At 41.1% G+C, this 24,651-nt stretch overlaps 1 protein-coding gene across 1 annotated transcript in view; it reads left to right on the top strand.

Annotated features, from left to right (window-relative positions):
* The window catches only part of LOC124798368 (GDP-fucose protein O-fucosyltransferase 1), a 113,320-nt gene that overhangs the window by 38,024 nt on the left and 50,645 nt on the right, over nt 1-24,651 (top strand). The window contains exons 4-5 of the mRNA XM_047261737.1: nt 12,103-12,294; nt 21,012-21,184. Of these exons, the coding sequence (XP_047117693.1) occupies nt 12,103-12,294; nt 21,012-21,184 (365 nt within the window). The remainder of the gene's footprint in view (nt 1-12,102; nt 12,295-21,011; nt 21,185-24,651) is intronic.

The following is a 24,651-nucleotide window of genomic DNA, read 5'->3' as shown; positions in this document are numbered from 1 at the left end:
AAGACGGCTGTTTAGAGCCGACCACCTGTTTCTATAAAATGGCACCCCTAAACTCTAGAATGCTGTAACTGGAGAGTAAGGCTACAAAATTAGGTTTATTTAAGAAAATAAAGCGAAGAGAAATGCTTTGCATGAAATTTACAAAGGGACGAATCTCCATGGAGAATTTCATAAATATCATCAACTATGAAGATGAGCAGACAAATTCTTCGAATACATGTGAATGAGCAGAAGCGCATTTGACTTTCTTATCAATAAATTAAATATGAATATTTTTTACATGATGAAGAACAAATACACACATAAATAAAGAGACAGTTGGCTAAAAAAACAACCAGCTGTGGGGTAGTGGTAGCGTTACAGTTTGTGATTACGTGCTTTGTAAAGCCCTGGGTTCGATTCCGCATTCTTCTTATATTTTAACTGACTCGGTTACAATGCTGTATACTAAGTTTTATTTTTACTGTTTATACTGCATCGCTAAGTATATTTTTAAGGTCTTGCCAAAGAACTTGATCTTTAAGTTTATACACACCTATCCCAGTATGTCACACATATCAAATTCCTAATAAATTACAATGAGCCATGAAATTTTACAGATATTTGACACTGCGAATTTAATTCATCAGCAGTCAGTGTTAAGGTCAAGCGTTTCAATTAATCTGAATAATCTGTAAAAGTGAAGCATATAAAATTTTTGAAAAGGATGTCAAACATTTTGTGTAATGATTTGTTTAAAGTATGAAAGGAAAATTTTTAGGGAAGCGTTTGGTGCACCTAATTTTCTGTTCATGATTTCGAGCATCGTTCAAAGGCATGTAAAACATTTATCTGATCTACTTACTTCTTTTTCACAAATCATTTCGTGGAATATTTGACTGATTTCTCTCATTTTTATTTTTTTTTATTTTCAAGTTTTATTCAGAAAGCATGATCTTTGACTCCTCGTTTGTCTTCCTAACATACTTGATTCGAAGGAAGCCTTCTTGACATTTAAATACCGCACAAATGTATCTTTTTATGTGCAAAATAGCTAGGCCTTGAAGAGATGAAATTTTTGACACTTCATTTACATAGCTTGACAGCAACTTTTCATGAAATATTTCGATGTTTCCTCAACTCATTAATTACGTTGTCATTAATTATCCTGATTACTTTCAAGTAGTTAAATATTTTCATGCAAAACTGGACCTCACGCTGGTCACATTGATATCCCGTTTAACTGTTTCTTTCCCTTTGTTTGGCTATGAAAATAAGGACAAAACCTAATGGAGTAGTTTATAGGGAGTCTTGTTTTCGCTCTGCTCATGTGTTTACAAAAACATATCGAGTGTTAATCATACAATAAAATAATCCATTCTGTGTGCTTTCATTTCCAAAAATCGTCGTTTCGATATCTTGAACCATTTAAGAGGTAAGACGATTTTTACGACCAGTTGATTCCCAAAGAGCAGGAAAGGTTCAGATGCGCCGTGAGCGACCCATCCGTGGATATAACAACCAATATCTCAAGAATGAAAAGAAATGTCATTCTGGTCTCAACTTTAAATACAATTTAGATATATTGGTTACATTTCATATGCAATAATGTATGGCCTTAAATGAACTATACGGAAAGTCTACACAATGTGATTTTTACCTCTGCAAATTCTTAAAAATTTCTGGCAGCCATGTACCCAATTTCATACAGCACAGTAACTATGATGAATAATGAAAATAAATTCAGACCTTTATCATTTAGGCATCGAGCTGTAAGATGCAGAAGAATCAAATTTTTTCACCGAATAGTTTTCTTAAAATCAGATGATAAGCATTACATAGCTGCAGGTGCATCCCCTCCACTGCTTTGCCGAGAAGACACGTGGCTGTCACTCTCTGTCACATGTGCTGCAGCAACAAGATTCAAACACATTTGAATTCAAATGTTGCCCGTTGCAGCGGGAGACAGGCAGCAACACAGATGTCACTCAAGTAGGGCACTTCTGTAACTATACCTGCGGTTGTGTTTTGTCGCCTGAAGCTGTCACATGCTGTCGGTCACTTCTGTCGCTTACGTAGGACATGGCCTAAATAACAAATAGCTGTTGGTCAGATTTGCACTGGCAACCTGCAGCAAGCCAGTCAGTGATACTAACCACTACATCACATTGCATGCAGCACAGCTAACAGCATTACTTCCTCTCCTGGAGAAACTGTGTCCCGCTGTTTCAGAAGTTCCCATTGGAGCTGATTACAGCATTCTGGATCTAGATCTTGTCAGTGGTCCTTTGTATAGCAGCACTAGTGGATCCTCACATTCTGGCTGTGTTGCCACTTCTCCTTACCGTGCAATAATTGAATGTAGCCCTTTCATTGAGGATTTGTGAATCTCAAGATGGTCTTAAGTTTCCATGAACGAGAACCCCCATTACCAATCTGCGACTCAGTAGTAAGGTTTCACACAGAGGACATGGATGACAACTCACAGTTTTTATCTTCTTGATAAAGGGTCAGAATCTTAAACTTCATATGTGATGCCTGACAAGTGTTGGAGGATAAAATATAGCTGAAAGCAGCATTTTCTCATGGTCACCCAAGGTCCTTATGTGAGAAGTTGTCTTGTCTTTGGTACTGGTGATGAGGTGTTCCACATAATTGTCCTGAGTGTTTTCCAGTTGAAACACAAATAGTGCATCCATTGTTGTTTTGGCACCATGATCATGGAGCAGAAAGGATGGTGTGAAGCCTGTAGTGTCTTGCTTCACTGAGTTGCATGCGAATGTCACTACAAGCAGTATTGTATCCCAATCTCTCTGTTCAGCATCAACCTACACTAAGACCCAAGCTTTTGTTAAAGCATACTGTGAGACCATTAATCTGTGGAAGGTAGGTAGTTCTCATTCTTTAGGTGTGGTGTAACAACATGAAATTACATTTGATACTAGTCTCAACTGGAAAACTTTTCCATGATCAGAGAGCATCACACGTGGTGTCCCTTGCTTCAAAACAATGTCTTCTTTGAGGAACTATCAATTTCTGGAGCTTAGTGTTAATGGATCAGAAAAGACCTGGGCAGTGATACCTGTGTCTGATTCTGTATAGTCTTCATGAGTCCAAGGTGGCCAGAAGTCGGAGTGCTATGGAAAAACTTCGGGATATAGATGAGCTGGGAGGATGAGCAACCATGTCCATGCAATCAGATCCTGATTCCTCTTACACAATGTTCAGTTTATTAACTGGAATTAATCTTTGGTTAGTTCCTCATTCTTCAAGGCTTCTGTTTTTAGCAGTGGTGGATTTTCTCCTTGTTCAGTACCAATGTCATTTAATGCAGTGATGACAAAGACTTCATCGACACCACTGTATTCTGGCAAAGGATTTCTTGAAAGGCAGTTGGTGTCCTTACGTTTGCATCTGCTTTTGTATACCACTGTGATGTACTGCTAAAGCCTCAGTGCACTTCTCGCCAATCGATCTGATGGATCCCTCAGGGTATTCAGCCAGCATAGAGGATGGTGATTTGTCACAGTGGTGAATGCGTTGCCAAGTAAATATGGCCAGAGCTGCAAGGCACTCATTCTTAGTTGTAGAGTAGATCCTCTCAGACCTGGAGAGTATTGTGGAAGTGTAAGCTATCACTTTTCCTGGATCTTTTTGAATTGATACCTATTCCATAATTGGTAGCATCAAGTGTGGAGCTGTGTCTCAGCATCCTCATACTGCATTGCTAGGACTGGAGATGATTTTAGTGCCTCTTTAAGTACAAGGAAAGATCTTTCTTCCAGGAAAATTTAGCTTCTCGCTGCCTTGGTACAGAAGTCTTCTATGACTCAACAGTAATACAACCACCTTCCAAGAAAATTTCTCACACCACAAATGTGCCAAGGAATCAGACTATCTGGGACTGCTGTTACTTTATCTGGGTCAGGGCAGACTCCATTGCCATTAAGTAGATGCCCCAAGATTATTTACTGGGGCGGCAAAGAGGCACTTTTTCGAATTCAGTCAGAGGCCTGCAATCTGAACGCACTTCAGCATGTTTGTCAGGCGGCTTTGGTGTTCCCCAAATGTCTTTGTAAAATGTGATTATGTCATCCAAATATCAAGATATTGAGCAGGTTGTCCATCCATCGTATGCTCGAAGGTGACTGGAGCATTACTTAGTCCAAATGGCATTACTTTGAACTTGAACAGGCTATCAGAAGCAATGAAGGCAGGCTATTCCTGGACAGCCTCATCAATCTCAATTTGCCAGTAGCCTCTCTCTATGTCCATAGTTGCAAGAAATACTTTGCTCCCCTCAATCAGTGTGGGGTGTCATCAATTCTCAGCAATGGGTAGACATCTTGTTTATAATTTTGTTCAGTTGTCAGTAGTCAATACTGAAATGCCAAGTGCCATCCTCCACCTTGAAGAGAACACAGGAGATGATCAAGGACTTTCTGAAGGTTCAGTGATGTCATTTTGCAACATCTTCTCCACTTCCTCCTGGACTATACCTCATTCAAGCGGTGATGCCCTATATGAGTGCTGGGCCCTATATGAGTGCTGGCTGATGAGTGGATGCTCCCCAATGTTAACACGGTGTTGAACCATGGGCCGTTTGGTCCTTCTTTCCTCCACTCCAGATCTGAAAGCATTCAGAAATTGGTGCAGAACAGCTAACATTCATCAGCATCGTTCCTTGGTTAGGCTGGACTCTATTTACAGTTCGATGGTAGCTTCCTTCATTGAATTGTCTGTAGTGGTAGCAGAGCACAGTTTTTTGCCAATGGCATTAAGCTGCCCTTGCTGGAATGGTTCAACTATTCCTATGCACATAGCTTTAGGGAAGAATTGGGACTGCTCATGACAATTAGTGAGGCAGAGTTCATCTTGACCACCTAAAATGCTTATGATGTCACTGGCACATAGTTTTCCTTAATGAGGTTGAGTAACTTTTTGCAGCCGACAGAAGCTTCACAGTTTAACAGATGAATGGAACTAGTTTTGTTGACAGTGGCCGGCCAACAATGTCTTTAACAGCAAACATCCACCCAGTGCAATCTTTTAAGTGTGCTTCTTGAAATGTCTTTGCCAGTCTGGAGCTCTGTTCTTCCAGTCTGACTGGTTATTATACCTGCAAGAAGTCCCATCTCACAATAACATTGTGACTACGTGCTGATAAAATGACAAATTGGAAGGGTTTCTCTTGTCGGTGAATTTCAGCACGATCACTTTTGTATCATAGAACATAATCTTCTTTAGCTGGAGATGATAAGCATTAACAAATAAACAAGCCCCTAAGTCAACTAGTGCCCAGACAATTTGGCCACTGATGATGTCAATGTGATTTCCTCACATTTTGATGACTTTCATCCATATAGGATTTTCATCATTGGTTGTATTGTATTGTATTGTATGGAACTGGGGACCTAGAAACGACAGAGAGGCTTTTTCCCTGCCATAGCCTACAGTGGTTCACACCAAGCTATTGCAGTCCACTAGCCCCACCGCCGCCCCACACTGAACCCAGGGCCAGGGTTATTGTGCAGTTAACCCCCCCCCCCCCCCCCCCCCACTCCCCCGTCCCCCTCGGGAACGTCTCACACCAGACGAGTGTAACCCCAATGTTTGAGTGGTAGAGTAAGTATGGTGTATGTGTATGTGGAGAAAGTGTTTGCACAGTGATCACCGACATACTGTAACTGGGGCAGAATAAGGGGAACCAGGCCATATTCACTGAGGCAGATGGAAAACTGCCTTAAAAACCATCCACAGACTGGCCAGTACACTGGACCTCGACACTAATCTGCCGGGCGGATTTGTGCTGGGGACTGGCACGCCTTTCCACTCCGAAAGCAGTGTGTTAGACCGCACAGCTAACCGGGCAGGCTTCATCGATGTTTACGTCATCTCCATAGATGGTCACCTTTCTTAGTTTACGTGAATTCAGCTGCTAGGCACATGGCTGATAACTATGTACAATGAAGGTGAATGATTATGTAGTGATGATGGGAACAGCCAAATGAAAACAGTTGTTCACAATAAAGGATGGCAGCCAAAAACAGTTGCAGGATAGAATTTTTTTATTAAAATTCTTGACCAAGGTTTCGGTACATATAAACATACCTTCATCAGAAGTACATTTCCTGAATAGAAAGACACATTCATTAGAAAAGCCATATCAACGAAAGTGAGAAACAGAAGCTTCAATAACGGTGAAATTGCTAAAGTAATACAGGCACACAATCTTTAGTACTTACTAAAATTACATCATGCACTGGAGAATAATGAAACAATTATGCCAAAAGGCGTCGTCAGTAATTAAAATATCATCTCCATTTGTACGACATGTGTAATGGGTACAGGATCAAAGCGAACAGTTTAACAATGTTACTTCACCTATGAACTGTTGAGACACGAGTGTGAAGGCACTAAGGTAGATTGTTTCGCCGAGAGAGGGCACTTGCATGTGCCAGACTCGCGCATATTACATTCCATAAATACATACATAAGCGCATTAAATTATTAAAGGTTGTGTTAATTCAAACTTTGTCTTAATAAATAAAGCGTATCACGCCAATTAAAGACATTTATGTAAACTAGAAATATAGAACCAAATTTACCTGTGTCCTAGTGTCAAACGGATAAAGCTTGCGCTTGGAACATCTAACGAGAGAGGGCACTACTGTAATGCGCGAGAGTCTCGCGTAACGTAGGCAGTGAAATCATACTAGCGAAACAACCAAAATGTTATAATAAAACGAAACCATCTGTCTGTATGAATAAAACATAGTAGTCATTTAACCACACATACACATTGAAATTCATAATTAACAAACATCACATTATGTAGATCCCAACAAGATAGGAAAAGCGCATTTCACCGGCATCAACAAGCAAGAAAATAACTCCTAGTCAGCCAGACTATATTACATTAAGGCAATGAGGGGTTTGAAACTGTCTAAAAAATTTTTGTTTCGAAGCTGCACCTGTTCATTAAGAACAAAACCATCTTTTAGAGACAGATGCTTGAAAATCTCTAATTCTTCGAGCAAGTCTAGTTTGTCACCTTTATCAGCTTCATGAAGCAGCTCTACGTCGTCCAGTTCTCTTGGCGTGTGCTGTAAGAGCCATAGATGTTCAGCAAAAGTGGAATTATATACGTTTTCCCCATTTTTACCTAACTTGTGTTCTTTATACCTAACTTTAATGGGTCTACCTGTCTGCCCTATGTAATAGTTTTGGCTGCCATCCTTTATTGTGAAGAATTTTAACAGTTGCTGCTGCAGCCATGTTTAAAATCTTGAAAACAGTTGATTCAGTTGGTTGTTGAAAAACAGTTGACTTACTTGGCTGTAATCTTTTATGTGTGGGTTGAATGATTAATTCATGCTTTTGAATGAAACCAGTCTCTCAGAGAAACTGAATGTAAACACTTGATGTATTCTGACACATTTAATTCTGAGTCGAAACATTTGAGAGTTTTGCCATTGTTAAATCACTATTGTTTACTGCGCTTTGTTATCTCTTGTCATCACTGTTACTGTTGTTCCAATATTTTCTTTTTATTGAGTGAGTGCCAATACATAGCTTTCAGTTCAGTTTTCCATCCACGTTTATGAATAGGCATTTATTTAATAGATAACTTTGTCTAGATGAAAACAGTTGCATAGCAAACATAACTCGCACCTGGGCTGTGACCCTTTACTCCCCCCTCCTTAGTGCCTGGAGTAAGACACTACACTTTATTGGCCTCCCATCCAGAATTACATAAAGTAATATAATGCACAGAATTTTCTACAGTAATATATTTTCCGGAAAATCTTGTTTGTCTCGGCGACCATTTGGCGCCCCTTTGCAAGTGGCACCAAGAGCATGATAGACTCCTCCTGTCCCCCACCCCACCCCACCCCACCACTCCCATGCAACTAGATCAAAATGCTGGAATGTACAGTGGCATGGGAATGGAAATCATATGACTGGATAAAAAGTTATCGTAAAGTTACTCAATGCGTATACAATATCTGCAAAGATGATCCTAAAATGACACTTAAATAAATTCAAAGAAAATTAACAAATGATGACAAATATTTCCCACAAAAAATACGTCTCACGAGTAGCAGTATATGCTTAAAAAGAAAGTGATAAAATCACCAAACAATGGGAAGAAAGAGACAGGGCTTCAAAAAATTTAAACAAAAAAGTGACTGTATATTTGCTTAAACTAAATTTATACTGTGGCAACAGTTGCCAGCCTTTCAAAACCAACCAAAAACCCACATTTAATCCTAGAAGTATGAAAAATTTGTATAGAATCAAATAAATACATAAATTTTGAAAGTACTCATGCTTTTTATCCACTTTTTCTTGAAAAACAAAACATTATTTGTCTCTGAAAAAGTAGAGAACTCTAGTCATGCTTTGTGTATAACCAAAAAGGCTGAAAAAGTGTGTAAATGAAGTCAATCGAATCTGGAGACTGTTAGAAAACATTCATATTGCTGCTGTAGCTGCCAGTCTTGTCAGTTGTTTCATTCAACTGAACAAAAATCAGCTTGCCAATCCATAGTTAAAACCAGGTGGTTGTCCCATCACTAGGCTAAGTGTGTTGGGGAGTGACGTAGTCCAGGGTATGGCAATAAGGTTTGTCCCACAGGTCAACTGTATCATCTGCAGTTGATTGGCATTTATAGAACTGTTGTGATGGTTGACATCTGGTGCTATAGTCATCACTGATCAGGCACTAGGCCGTCATCTGAAAACTGCAGCTTAAGTCTGAGTGTGCAAAGTCCCTTCGTCCTGGCATGTTCTACTGACGGTAGAGGTTGTTGTTAAACGAAAGGCTACAGTTCTTCTTCTTCTTCAACATTCTTTACTACCTCCTGCCATATGGGGTATGTCTACCTCTTCTCTTACAACCTAGTGCGTGAGAGGTAAGGTCATCGTGGTGCCCCACAAGCAGTGGCACCACCTGATGAATTTATCAGTGGGACATGTCTTCATGTCTGAAGTGACTGTTAATCAACTGTGTGATTTTATTAACTTCTGTCATGATCAGTTTCACAATGTGGCATAGAGCAAAAATATTTTGCATGTAAGACTTTGTAGTTCCTCATGACATTGGACATTGTTCTTCAGTTGTTGTGCTAAGTGGACTTATGCTGGTCGTTGCCAAACATTTTCATCAGTTCTGCCTGGAATTTATCCCAGTTGTTGGCTCCTCATCATTGTTCTCAAACCACTGAGAGCTGTGACATACAAGTCAAGGTACACATTTGATGAACAAATTATATCATTCTACCTGTTGTATTTAGTGATTTGGGACAATGTACTATTTGTCGTCTGGTGCCTGTTGCTGTAGGCGATGGCCTTTATGTTGCCTAACTGGAGCCACAGTGACGTAGATGTTTTGAAGTAACTGGCATCTCCACCAAATGATGTCACGTCTTAACCAGGATCCTGCCCAAACCCAAAACACTTATCACTAAAAGTGCATTTATTATGAATACCAACATACAACCAGAATAGAATAGAACTGAACTCCTTGACAGAGAATACTGTTATTTATAGAAACATAGAATATTCCAGATCATACAGAAATTACAAACAAGAAATTTTGAGAACCTTCCAGAAGTGATACACACTAAATAATAAATAAGTGCCGCTGGCAGCCCACTGCATGTCAACTAGTGTTGCTAATTGCTATGCCACATTGCATGCAACGCTGCTCGCAGCAACGTTATTAACTAATCATTGTTGTAGCTGTGACTATTTAACAGTAAGTTATTGGTGTGCTTTACAATGAGAAATGTTCTACTTATCTTCAACAAGAAAAACATTGCTATCCAGTTATGATCTTATTAGAGATTAAGATTATATATCACAGTTTCCTTTTAAATGACGTAATGTAGTCTTCTCAAAGAATGACGAATTATTGATATGGTAGATTGGTGCACAAGTTTGTAGCATTTTTGTTCTGCATGTTGGTTTTCAAGTTGCTGTGGATTTATTTATTGATTGTCATTTTTTATTTTGTATTTCATTGTTGCTATTTGAGTTCACATAGTGTCATTTTGTCTTGTGGAGAGTGTGAGTGGAACTGTGGAAGTAGAAAATGGAGTGCCAAGTGAAGAAATCAGAACATTTCTGACATAGTTTTCTGTTTGAGTTCAGTAGAGGGATGACAGCACCAGAGGCAGCCAGAAATGTTGGGACAGATCATGGTAAGAAAGCAGTTTTCTCATTTAAGGAGGATTGCTTTGACATTAGTGATTTGTCATGTTCAGGAAGGCCTTCGGGATTTTTTGATGATCATTTAAATGCATTAATCCACAATTATGCACATCAGTGTACTCAAGAACTGGCAAATGTGATGAACTGTGATCATTCCTTCATCATGCAACATTTTCATGCAGTGGGAAGGTTAAAAATCGAAGCAAAAATCACAAAAATCAGTCTCTTCGTGCTCAGACATAAATCGGCTTGTGAACAACATTGACCATTTCTTTTCTGTATTGTTACTGGTGATGAGAAATGGTGTCTTTATGCTAACATAAGGAAAAGAAAGGAATGATTGATCCCAAACAAAGCAGCAACTCTCTGCACAAAAACCACAAAAGATAATGTTAAGCATTTGGTGGAACAGTGACAGTGTGGTGCCCTTCAAACTGCTTCCTCAGGGTGTAACTATCACCCCTGACATTTTTTGTCCATCTGAGATGTCTTGCAGACTCCATGCTAGAACAATGACCAAGAGGACTTCGTGAAGTGATGCTACTCCATGATAATGCCTGCTGGCTATCTGCTAGACTGAAAAACACTTACAGAAGTTGAATTGGGAAGTCATTCCATACCCACATTTTTCATCTGACCTTGCACCTCAGATTTTCACCTTTTCCACTTTATTGAACAACCTTCAAGGAACTTCCTTTCCAGATAAAAATGTGCTCCGAACATGGCTCGAAGAGTCCTTGCGTCAAAACCACATAATTTCTAGAGTTGCAGAATCAGAAAGTTACCCCAGCATTGACAGACTGTCGTAAATAGTGAATGAGAATATATTGTTCATGATTAAAGTCTCTGTTGTATTTATTTAGGGAAAACACCATGAACTTAAGCAACAACCCAATAAAAACATGTTCTTTTGCAACATAATCTGTGATGATTTTTGCATCTCTTCATTTGATAGTCTATATTTTTTTCTAGTGGCAGTTATGGGCTTTGATTTCCAGAGTATGAAGATTTTTGGGACATGCAATTTGTCTAGTCTTTTTCGGTATGAAAAACAAACTCATCCACAAGTATGCATAAATAAGACTTCCTCCTCCTCTTTTATTTCTTGATAACACACAAGCCATCTGCCATTAGTTGAAATAAGCACAAGCAAAAAATCTTGTAATCTGTTCAAAATGTATGCCTTCCGAATCTGAACCCACTTGAAATTTATGAACTTGAAAATCCTTAAAATTAGAAGCAACTGAGTCCCTGTAACTGCTATGGGTTCATAAGATCTTTTTTCAGAATTTCTTTCTTCTGATGCATGCTCTCACTTGTCACATAGAATAAAGCAACTGGTGGAATATTTGGTTTACTCCACTCAAACAACTAGAAGTTCATATTTGGTTATTCACTTGATTTTGCAGACTAGCTTCGGCAGCAGGCATTTGTATTATGCCATCAAAACTGTGTTGTTTGTCAGAATGCCTGAGATAAAAACAAAACATTTGTAGCTAAGATTTTTCTCTCTCATTGTGATTTTTTGCCTTATAAACAACACACAGATGCTCTGTGGCCAATGGAATCCTTGGGCTTCAGCTTGAAACACAAAGGAATAATTTTCAGCAAAATCACATAGTACAATAGCCTCTTTATGTGGTAGTGCAGTTTTCTTTTCAGTGAAAAAGCATATTGCAGTTTTGCGATGAGAAACCAAACTCCCTCTTTTAACAACAGGAGTATAGTGAAAATAACATTGAAATGCTCAGAACTCATAGCATTTTAGCACACTTTCCATTTGAATTGATTGTAGATAATCTGCTCTTTTTATTTACCCAAAAGACATTTTTATTAAATCAATAGAACTAATGTGTTACCTGATGTAGAATGTTTTTGTGTAATTGATTGCTGTTATCATTTCAGTGTTTTGCTACTCTCAAAGAGGAAACAATGTTGGATGTAATGCAAAGGAAGGAAATCCCTTTGGACCATTTTGGGATACCTTTGGTGTTGATTTTGTTGCCTCACAGTATTACGGACCACTGCATTTTGATGTCTACCATCATGATATGGCAAATTCCTGGAACATGAAGTTCCCACCAAAAAAATGGCCAGGTAAGTCAGTGAACATTCTTTTGCATATGGGTTACACTTTTCCTTGAGGTTGTGATGTTCTGTGCTTTATTTCTTCATTGATAGCACAAAATTAGATCTGGTGCTATGCTCTTTAAAACTGAGTGCCAACCTTTCTCTTTAATGAAAATGCAGATTGTACTCATGTATGTTAATGGTAATTAGTTAAAAAAAAAAAAAAAAAAAAAAAAAAAAAAAAAAAAAAAAAAAAAAAAAAAAACAAATTGAAGGAGGCGGATGCCAAAACAAAATGGGAAGTAAAAGGATCCCAGCTTGATTATGTAACATATCAATACCTCAAGGATAGATTGCTACTCACCATATAGAGGAAATAGTGAGTTGGCGAAAGGCACAATGGAAAGACCACTTTATACTTAAGTATTTGGCTAAAAGTCCTTCTTTCATATTAGAAAACAGTCACAAAAGCAAAACTCGCACACAAATGCCCACTGTCTCTGGCTGCTGTGGTCAGACTGCAGAGCCAGTGGTCTAAAGAAAATTCAGAAGTGGACATAAAATGTTAAGATAGTAAGGGCTGCTATTTGCCAAATATGAGATTGCTGAAATTTTAGGGTTAATACAGACTCAGTTTACATGACTAAGGATTCTCCTTCATGATGTGATACATGGAACAGAATACATGAATTAGTCAATGGAAGACTCAAATGTTAGGAGGATGCAAGAACACAGCTGCATGTTTGGTTTTGTTTGTTTCTGCAATTTGACAGTATGTATTGTGCACAGAATTGCTCGAAACAATTATTTTTGTGAGTATGTCTTTATCTCTGAAACCTTGACACTTTAGGGTAGGAAGGATGTAACAACGGGTAGTGTATTCTCAGATTACTTCTATTTCATCTAAACTGAAGAGATGATCACTTACGCATTGGACAAAAACATCCTGAATGTCATATACTTCTTTTGTACACTTTTAGCGATATTGTCTGATGAGGCACCACTCTGCCCCACAGTGCCTGGAATGCCCAAATCTTGCTTGGCAAAGAATGTATTACTTTTTTACCCAATCCGAAAGCTGTCGAATATGTCACTAATGGCATGTTCACATTGGTGCAACTTTCAGTGCATATCAGGTGCATGGAGCTGTTGCACCAAGAGGCAAGGAGGCATTTCCTCTGGTGCAAAGTGACGCATAACTGTGATTTGCAAGCATGAACCTCCGTGCGCAGGAGTCTCCACATCCCAGAAGGGGAGACATGTGCAATAGTCGTGTGTATCTGTGGTTCTCTGGTTTGGTGCTTTGTTTTACTACATCTCTTAAGTATCATCACTGGAATCAGACATCGGTACAGAGATGAATGCACTTTGGCCAGTTGCATTGGTGTATCCAAAGCTATCCAGTCACCGACGATTATACAGGGTGTTACAAAAAGGTACGGACAAACTTTCAGGAAACATTCCTCACACACAAATAAAGAAAAGATGTTATGTGGACATGTGTCCAGAAACGCTTAATTTACATGTTAGAGTTCATTTTAGTTTCGTCAGTATGTACTGTACTTTCTCGATTCACCGCCAGTTGGCCCAATTGAAGGAAGGTAATGTTGACTTTGGTGCTTGTGTTGACATGCGACTCATTGCTCTACAGTACTAGCATCAAGCACATCAGTATGTAGCATCAACAGGGTAGTGTTAATCACAAATGTGGTTTTGCAGTCAGTGCAATGTTTACAAATGCGGAGTTGGCAGATGCCCATTTGATGTATGGATTAGCACAGGGCAATAGCCATGGCGCAGTACATTTGTATCGAGACAGATTTCCAGAACGAAGGTGTCCTGACCGGAAGACATTCGAAGCAATTGATCAGCATCTTAGGGAGCACGGAACATTCCAGCCTATGACTCGCGACTGGGGAAGACCTAGAACGACGAGGACACCTGCAATGGACGAGGCAATTCTTCGTGCAGTTGACGATAACCCTAATGTCAGCGTCAGAGAAGTTGCTGCTGTACAAGGTAACGTTGACCATGTCACTGTATGGAGGGTGCTACGGGAGAACCAGTTGTTTCCGTACCATGTACAGCGTGTGCAGGCACTATCAGCAGCTGATTGGCCTCCACAATGTATCGGTTGTTGTCGCAATTGGCTCCTTTGAAAGATCCTGCGTCTTTGTCCTTTGCTGAAATGTGCTCACTTCTGTCCATATATTTTCATAAGCAAACACATGTGGTAGCCTCTCGTGTTGCCTTTTATCGTTGTCAAAAACAACCAAATCAATCCTATTGCACTTGGGCTGCTGAACTTCACGGCCTCAGTCGCAAGTGTCAATTTGTTACTGACATTCACAAAGAATCCTATGCTGATTCCATGATACGGGATGCTATTATCCGATCGGCGCCCGACAAAGACGTTAGGCAACGTGCCCTTCAGTTGGCAAATCTGACTCTAGATGACATCCTATCCATCACGCAGTCTTTTGAAATTTCTCGCGCCGCTGGGGCGCAAATAGAGGTGGGGGTGATGTCGGGGAAATACAACCGCTGTGCGCTGTTGACGACGCATGCGGCATGTCCCCGCTGGCTGACGTGGCCGCAGTACGCTCCCACACGCAGCCTCGGCCTAACCGTAAACAACCCTCTAAGAAACTGCAGCAAAACCCCCGGCAACTTCCTTCATGTCCGTGGTGTTTTACTAAACATTCACAGGAGGATTGTCCCCAACGTTGGGCCGTGTGTCACAATTGCAAAAAGAGGGGTCATGTGTCTTCAGTTTGCAAATCCGACCGCATACATGATGTTCATGACCGTGACGCTGATTCTGCTTCTGTGTTGTCTGTCAGTTGCACTTTTTCCCTTTCAGGGAAGTTATTCCTCACTGTCCAAATACTTGGTCGAGATGTTCACATGCAGGTGGATACTGGTTCTGCTGCCACTATCATCAATTCTCAGACGTATCTTCACTTGGGTTCTCCAACCCTATCACCTGTCACTAGGCAATTACAGATGTACAATAAACAGAAGATTTCTTTCTTGGGACAATTTGATGCTGAGGTATCTTACAAATCCGTTGTTCGCACTGTTCCCATATTTGTGGTCGACCATAGTAACGCAGAGAATCTTTTTGGTTTCAATGCCTTTCACGTTTTTGGGTTCTCCATAGATGACTCTGTCAATATCGTCTCTGATGCTATTCCTTATGCTCAGTTGGATCCCTTGTCGACGACATTTTCGTCCATTTTTTTCTCCTGGGTTAGGTCGTGCGAATGATTTTGAAGCTCATATCACGCTCAAACCCAAGTTTTTTCGGGCTCGGCCCATTCCTGTGGCCCTTCGTGATCGGGTAAAACGGGAGCTGGATTGTCTCACTACTTCAGGGGTCTTGCTTCCTGTCACTTCCAGTGAGTGGTCCTCTCCTGTCGTTGTCGTTGCTAAGCCCAATGGTGATATTCATCTCTGTGGCGATTTTAAAGCCACTGTAAATGCTCAGTGCCTCATCAACACTTACCCCATGCCCCGGCCTGAAGAATTGTTCACTAAACTTGCTGGAGACCAGTATTTTTTTAAAACTGACCTGTCAGAAGCTTATCATCAACTTCCTCTCGACACTGCTTCCAGGCAGTTTCTGGTCCTTAACACGCCTTTCGGCCTCTATCAATACCAGCGATTGCCATTCGGGGTTGCCAGTGCCCCTGCTCTCTTTCAGCGATTCTTGGAACAATTATTGCTCCCTGTTCCTGGGTGTATCAATTACATGGGCGATATTGTTGTCACTGGCTCCACCACTGAAGAACATCTTCAGAATCTCCGCACACTTTTTCATGTCTTAAAGACTGCCAGTCTTAAGTGTAATCTTCAGAAATCACAATTTTTTTCAGGCATCTATCATGTACTTGGGGTTCAAACTCACTCGGGATGGTATTCGCTTCAGCAAACTGTCGCTGCGATCGATGCCCTTCCTCGCCCTACATCTGTTAAGGAACTGCAGGCCTTCTTGGGGAAAATAGCATAATATCACAGGTTCTTACCATCTGCAGCTTCGGTGGCTCAGCCGTTTCATCGCCTGTTGCATAAAATCGTGCCCTTTCACTGGTCCACATCATACGATGCGGCTTTCCAAAAATTGAAGACTATGCTGAAACAGGCCCCGTGCCTGGCTACTTATCGACCTGGCCAACATCTTGTTCTTGCCACGGAGGTTGGTGCAGTCCTTGCGCACCGTTTTTCTGACGGTACTGAACAACCCATTGCTTATGCCTCCAAAACACTCACGGATGCCCAACGAAAATATTCTTAAATTGAAAAAGAAGCTTTGGCCATTATTTATGCTCGTCATATGTTTGGTGTTTTTCTTTATGGATCCAAATTTCATCTTGTTACAGACCACAAACCACTTGTTTCCTTGTTTCATCCATCAACGTCGCTTGCCGACAAGGCTGCACACCGCCTCCAGCATTGGGCTCTTTACTTGTTTCGTTTCAATTATGAGATTCATTTCCGGCCGACAGCTCAACATGCGAATGCTGATCTCACAGTCTCGCCTTCCCATGGGTCCTGATCTGGCATTTGATAGGGACGAACTTTTGTGTTTCTACCTGGATGTTGCCGAGCAGCGGGTTGTGGACGGGCTTCCCATCAGCAGGGACCAGGTGGTGGCTGCTACGGGTTCTGATCCTACCCTCTCCCTGGTTTTACGCTGTATTCAGAAGGGTTGGCCAGATCGTCCGTCCGCTAAGACTTCTGATCCATTGCGGAGCTAATACACTTTGCACTACTGCCTCACAGCTAGGGATGGTGTTATCCTCCTTTCCACCGACATTGCTTCACCTCGTGTTGTGGTACCTGCGTCTTTGCATGCTTCGGTCTTGCGCCTCCTTCACCAAGGGCACTGGGGTGTCTCTTGCACAAATTCTCTGGCACGCCGTCATGTGTACTGGTCTGGCATCGACTCTTGAAATCGCACACATGGTCGCTGCCTGCGGCCCTTGTGCGTCACAGGCTGCCGCCCCGAAGTCATCTTTGTCACTGTGGCCTTCGCCTGAGAAGCCCTGGGAGCGTATTCATGCTGACTTCGTGGGACCTTTTTTAGGTACTTATTGGCTCCTCGTCATTGGCGCCTACTCTAACTTTCCTTTCATTGTCTGTTGCACGTTGCCTACCACCGGGGCAACCACAAGTGCTCCGCTCGCATTTTCTCTTTGGAAGGCCTTCCCTCTACTCTTGTTGCTGATAATGGTCCACAATTTGCCTCTTCCGAATTTGCGGATTTTTGTGCTCTTCATGGCGTCATGCATGTCACGGCCCCTCTGTTCCATCCACAATCAAACAGTGAGGCTGAATGACTGGTCTGCATGTTTAAGGCTCAGATGAGGAAACTCCTGACTTCTTCTGCTGCTGATGATGCGCTTCTCCAATTTCTGGCTTCTTACTGTTTCACCCCCATGGGCGACCACAGCCCGGCTGAGCTCTTACATAGCCGACAGCCCCACACGCTACTTCATCTTCTGTGGCCTCCCACCTCACGGCCGCGGGTGCCTTTGCTTGGCCGGTTCACCACCGGTGACCTTGTATGGGTATGGGGATATGGCAGGTGGCCAAAATGCAGTCCGGGCCGCATCTTACGACACCGTGGCCAACGCTTGTATGAAATCCAGATGGACACAGGTGTTACAGTGCATCATTCGGACCAGCTGCGGCCTCGTGTGCCGGCAACACCTGTTCCGAATGCCGGTACACCACCTTTGGCTCTACCTGACACTCGGGATCTTGGCATCTCTCATGATTCACAATGCAGCCTTCTCACTGTCATCTCGGTGCCAGCACAAGAACGAATGCCACCAGGAGACGTGCCCATGCAGGAACCGGATGACCATCATCTGTCGGAGCAACTCTACTCGCCTCCTTCACCTACGGATGCCGTCACATTGCCCATGTCTCCTGTTATATCAACCGGACTTGCCGCAATGGGCAGATTGGCACACGGGGCCCCAGCAGATTCGACCCCTACATCTCCTGTCATCTCGACCAGTTATTATCGGGTACACTTCCGTCCATATGGGAAGCCTCCCCCTCGAGACTTTACGGCCAGTCAAACAACACCTATGGACGTTAGCAATCTACAGGCCACCTCCATCAAGACCAGTGCAAAAAAAATTCAAGGGGGGGAAAAGTGTTGTGACTCGCTGATCTTTCAAAGTACCGCTGCACAGTTACGCGCGTCCTGTACATGCGGCGCTGTCTGCCAGCCATGCAGCAGCTGCGCCACCTAGGCGGCCAGCCAGCCAGCGGCCGCCAGACTTGGACTCAGTGCTGATTTGAATATTACCGTGTACACGTCTTACTTTGTCTACTTGCTCTGTGACTTACATGTGTTGTGTCGTTTTTGAAATACATGTGTTTAACTTGACGTTATAACACTCAACTTGCCTTTGAGGGGCACAGTAGAGCTGCAGCCTCATTTGTGCACATCACCAGCACACCTGGCTCTGATCAGCACATCCACTGCCCAGCTGCATAGGCGCATTAACATGCAGCTACAGTTTGATCACTGGAATAGTGTGCACACATCCCCCTAAGCACATATGTAGAGAAAGAGTCATTCACCTATACACATGCCTCATATTGCAGATGGAACAAGCAGAAGACATGGCCACTGGGTGCAAGATGCATAGATGTCAGTGCAGTGTAACTGGAAGTAGACATATGGCCACTTGACAGCTAAACATGTTTCATCAAATATTGATTTTATATTCATGTTTTTTACTTTGGTCCAATATTTGGTTTGTTAACTTATTTCCCACTTGCTCTTAAAATGTAATTATTTACTGGTGCGTCAATCATTATGTTGAATTTTTCTACTTCAAATCCAACACCACTGCCTTTGACATTGATCTTCACCTCACTGTAGCCCATATCCAAACATCAGTACGTGTAAACCAACAAATAAGTAATAATATCTACATTTTGACAGCTGACACCCTTTCTACATAAAATGTTCCCTTCCATACAGCCTAGACATCCACAGCCAACATTTCTGTTTCACCATCAAATCCCTCAACACCTACACAAATAACCTCGTACAAAACAATCGTCATAAATCCTCAATGCAAACAAATCTCCAAGGCAGCATCTCCTTTCACCCTCTGACTAATACCCTTCCACTTTCAAGAAACTCAGATGCAACTCCATTGGCACCCAGTACTATCCAGGCCCTGCATGTCTCAGTACATTACTCTGCCAAGGCTATGACTTTCTTAAATCCTGAAGTGTGGATCCTCCACACAAATGAACAAATTGTACTGTTACTTGATCTCGTTTTTCTCGGTGGGTTGAATTAATATAAATATCTCGGGTTTTCAGCCAAGATCATCATCATCATAATCTTGGACAGCTTCCAGCCTCTGGCCAGGTCTGTTTAGAACATAGGCCTCTCCATCGTCTTCTGTCTTACCACCATCTCTCCGTTTTCACCTTGGTCTAGTCTTCTCCTTTCTTCTGGACACATTCCTCCACTCTTTTTAGCCATCTGTCTCTCGGTCTTCCTCTTGGTCTCTTTCCTTCCAGTTTCATCTCGTGTATCCTCCTGGGTATCCTCTTCTCCTCCATTCACTTAACATGCCCATACCATTTCAGCCTTGATTTCTCTCTCTCCTTCTGTAATCGTTCCACCTTCATTAACTCTCTGATCCTCTCATTTCTTAACCTGTCTATCTTTGTCACTCCAGTACTGTTCCTCAAGAATTTCATCTCACTAGCTTGTGCTTTGCTTTTCTCTCTTCCTTTTATAACCCAGGTTTCGGGTGCATACGTCAGGATCAGGACATACTATGACTGATATAACATTTTTACTGATTTGGGGTACATCCTTGCTCCATATCAGGCTTCTGACACTCCTCTCAAATGCTTCTGCTTTTTCAGCCAAGATATTTTCTCAAAATGGTGTGGTGTTTCTGTGAATGTTACTCCCATCATCTTCTATCTAAGTCAAGTATTCATACCATGACTGTTCTAAAACTTGTGCTCTGACAATGAACTTTGCAAACAATGACCAGGGCATACCTCACCTGCCATAAGCTATAAGGGACTGTTAACTTCAGTGATCTTTGGATAAAATGTTGTTAGTTGTCAAGCCTCGAAAGTGAACATAAAATTCTTGAGTTTTTTACTGCAATCACTGCCATTGTCCTCAGGAGTTAAAACTTCTGTCTGCTGAGATGGACAGGGTGTCCACGTTATATATGAAAGGAAGTGAGGACACATCAGTGATTCTGAAAACTTCAGGTCAGATAACAGTGTATGTTATTCCACAGTTTACTGGTGATTATCTAAGATTGGAACAGTCGAGATGATAAACAGGTGGGCCAATCGTGAGTTCATTTGAAAGAATGAACATTATCACCTGGAATAATGCATTTATTATTATTCATGCAAGAAATGTTCTGCATGTATATAGTGTAGTAAGTTTTCATTACCTGAAAATAATCCATCAGTCAAGAAATGTAATGTTGGCAGATAGTGTGCTATTTATTTTATTCACTTATTGATCTGGAGAAATGGTTAAACAATAGACTTAAAGAGGCACTGCCTTTTACTTGATGAACTACATCATACTAGGTGCTAAGCAACCTATATTATAGTTCCTCATCTCAAACTAACTACATACAAGGCTCTCTTGCAGTATGATAAGTAAATAAAAATACAAAATTTGTTAAATGTAATGAATTATTTTATATTTAATTTTACAGTGATGGCATTCATGGGGGCACCAGCCAGTTTTCCAATTCAGAAAGAAAACCGAGAGCTCCACCAATATTTGTTCTGGAATGAAAGAGTTTTGAATAAAGCCAAAAAGTTCATTAAGAATGTCCTTCCAAGAGGAGGGTTCATTGGAATTCATTTAAGAAATGGTGTTGACTGGGTAAGGCAATCTTTTGTATATAATTATATAACTTTTTTAAAGACTACTTCAAGATCTTAATCATTTCACACCTTTGGATAATGCCACATGTTATAAAGAATTTAGTTTCTTATGTAGTAGATGTGTTGATGACAGTATCTGGCCAATGCTTCAGTTACCAAATCGCAGTCTGGGATAATGAATGGCACTGCCATCCATGACAAAAGTCAATTTCATATATTGCTCGGAACCTTACAATGACTACAAGATTCTATATTATGTAATTACAAGTATGTGGGGTAGCTCCATGAACTTCACTCCTTAACTCAGGTAATGACACAGTGATTATCGATCCATTGTATTGTAGCAACACTTACTGGGGTATGTTTGTGTTCTATGGAGAATGGAGACAAAACACTGTTGACGTTCAACTACTGTCTCACTAATATTCTTGGAATACATAACAACCAGTTGCTATCACATTCAGGGGAATTAAATGACATCTGTGTGAAACACTCAAAAGTCAGAAACAGGTCTGATGTTGATTCCATTGTTCATAAAAACTGAAATCAGTGAAGATAGCAATACAGACAACAAAGCAAATGCATCACTAGAAAAATATGAAATGCTCTCCGTCCTCCTTATACTCCTCTTCGTTTTGAGTAGCAATCTGCCATTTCATTATTATTATTATTATTATTATTCCATCCTGGATTTACCATTGTTAAAAGGGCATGAGACACATTCCTACTACCTACGTAATATACTCCAGACTTAAAACACTCAACGAGAATTTAAGACTGTTTCATTGAGTTACTTTAGATTATTTAGGCATTAACTTAAAAACCACAAAGCTATAAGAAAATGTTTCAGTAATATGCTCAAGTTTCACTTACAGATCAGTGAAACACTAAATTGAGAATAGATAGTTTTTCAGTGTTTCATCCTTTCCCAATTCAGAGGCAATATTCCCTCACCTTTTTGATGGTGTATTCACAGTAATACTCACCATGTTCATAATTAAGAGGGCCATTTTTTTGTATTTTACAAAAACAGTGAAAGACATTTTTTTGTATGAATCAATGTGTATACAGGGTGGTCCACTGATCGTGACCGGGCCAAATATCTCACGAAATAAGCATCAAACGAAAAAAACTACAAAGAAAGAAACTTGTCTAGCTTGAAGGGGGGAAACCAGTTGGCACTATGGTTGACCCACTAGATGGCGCTGCCATAGGTCAACTGGATATCAACTGTGTTTATTTAAATAGGAATTCTCCATTTTTTATTACATATTCATGTAGTACGTAAGGAAATATGAATGTTTTAGTTGGACCACGTTTTTCACTTTGTGATAGATGGCACTGTAATAGTCACAGACATATGGCTCACAATTTTAGATGAACAGTTGGTAACAAGTAGGTTTTTTAAATTAAAATACAGAACATAGGTACGTTTGAACATTTTATTTCGGTTGTTCGAATGTGATAAATGTACCTTTGTGAACTTATCATTTCTGAAAATGCGTGCTGTTACAGCGTGATTACCTGTAAATACCACATTAGTGCAATAAATGCTCAAAATGTTGTTCGTCAACCTCAATGCATTTTTGCAATATGTGTAATGACATTCCTCTCAACATTGAGTAGTTCGCCTTCTGTAATGTTCGCACATGCATTGACAGTGCGCTGATGCATGTTGTCAGGCGTTGTTGGTCGATCACAATAGCAAATATCCTTCAACTTTCCCCACAGAAAGAAATCTGGGGATGTCAGATCCGGTGAATGCGCGGGCCATGGTATGGTGCTTCGACGACCAATCCACCTGTCATGAAATATGCTATTCAATACCGCTTCAACCGCAAGCGAGCTATGTGCCGGACATCCATCATGTTGGAAGTACATTGCCATTCTGTCATGCAGTGAAACATCTTGTAGTAACATCGGTAGAACATTACGTAGGAAATCAGCATACGTTGCACCATTTAGATTGCCATCGATAAAATGGGGGCCAATTATCCTTCCTCCCATAATGCCGCACCATACATTAACCCGCCAAGGTCACTGATGTTCCACTTGTCGCAGCTATCGTGGATTTTCTGTTGCCCAATAGTGCATATTATGCCGGTTTACGTTACCGCTGTTGGTGAATGACGCTTCGTCGCTAAATAGAACGCGTGCAAAAACTCTGTCATCGACCCGTAACTTCTCTTGCGCCCAGTGGCAGAACTGCACACGACATTCAAAGTCATCGCCATACAATTCCTGGTGCATAGAAATATGGTACGGGTGCAATCGATGTTGTTGTAGCATTCTTAACACCGACGTTTTTGAGATTCCCAGTTCTCGTGCAATTTGTCTGCTACTGATGTGTGGATTAGCAGCAACAGCAGCTAAAACACCTACCTGGGCATCATCATTTGTTGCAGGTCGTGGCTGACGTTTCACATGTGGCTGAACGCTTCCTGTTACCTTAAATAACGTAACTATCCGGTGAACGATCAGGCCATTTGGATGATGTCATCCAGGATACCGAGCAGCATACATAGCACACGCCTGTTTGGCATTTTGATCACAATAGCCATACATCAACACGATATCAACCTTTTCCGCAATTGGTAAACGGTCCATTTTAACACGGGTAATGTATCACAAAGCAAATACCGTCCGCACTGGTGGAATGTTACGCGATACCACGTACTTATATGTTTGTGACTACTATAGCGCCATCTGTCACAAAGCAAAAAAAGTGGTCCACCTAAAACATTCATATTTCCTTACGTACTACATGAATATGTAATAAAAAATGGGGGTTCCTATTTAAAAAACGCAGTTGATATCCGTTTGACCTATGGCAGCGCCATCTGGTTTCCCCTTCAAGCTAGACAAGTTTCGTTCTTTGTAGTTTTTTCGTTTGATGCTTATTCTGTGAGATGTTTGGCCCAGTCACTATCAATGGACCACCGTGTATATGTTTCAGAATATTTGCCTTCAACACTTTTCAATTGTTCAGACTAATCCTGGAAACATTTTTTGAGCAAATTTTGGTCCCTCTTGAACAGGGGCCTCAAAACCATTACTTTGACTTCAAAAGGGCCGCAAGTTCAAAAATATTGTGCCATGAGACAAGTTATTATTCCAAATTGGGACCCCCCCCCCCCCCCCCCAATTCCAGCAAGACTTAACTCAGAAGAACTAATTTCTGCAAGGACCTGCACTCTTCATTTCAGGAGAGAATGAAAAATACTTAAAAAATGGAAAAACTACAAAAACAAATGGTGAGAGGCAGGCCACCATCAGATCAGGCATGGGTTACATGTGACGCACAGGCTGTGGTTGTGCACCTTGCTCTCAAACAGTTTTTTCTGATTCAACAGCTTCTTTCAGTTGTTAAAATCACTGCCCATGTATGTTTATTTTAATGTAAGTGAAGGAAAAAAGATTTTATGTGATAAAGTAGGTGGAAACAGACAATTAGAAATGAAATAT

Source organism: Schistocerca piceifrons, chromosome 5, assembly GCF_021461385.2.
Source record: "Schistocerca piceifrons isolate TAMUIC-IGC-003096 chromosome 5, iqSchPice1.1, whole genome shotgun sequence".
NCBI classification, from domain to species: domain Eukaryota; kingdom Metazoa; phylum Arthropoda; class Insecta; order Orthoptera; family Acrididae; genus Schistocerca; species Schistocerca piceifrons.
The sequence above is the reverse complement of the archived record's forward strand: the minus strand, read 5'-3'. Positions and strand labels throughout refer to the sequence as shown.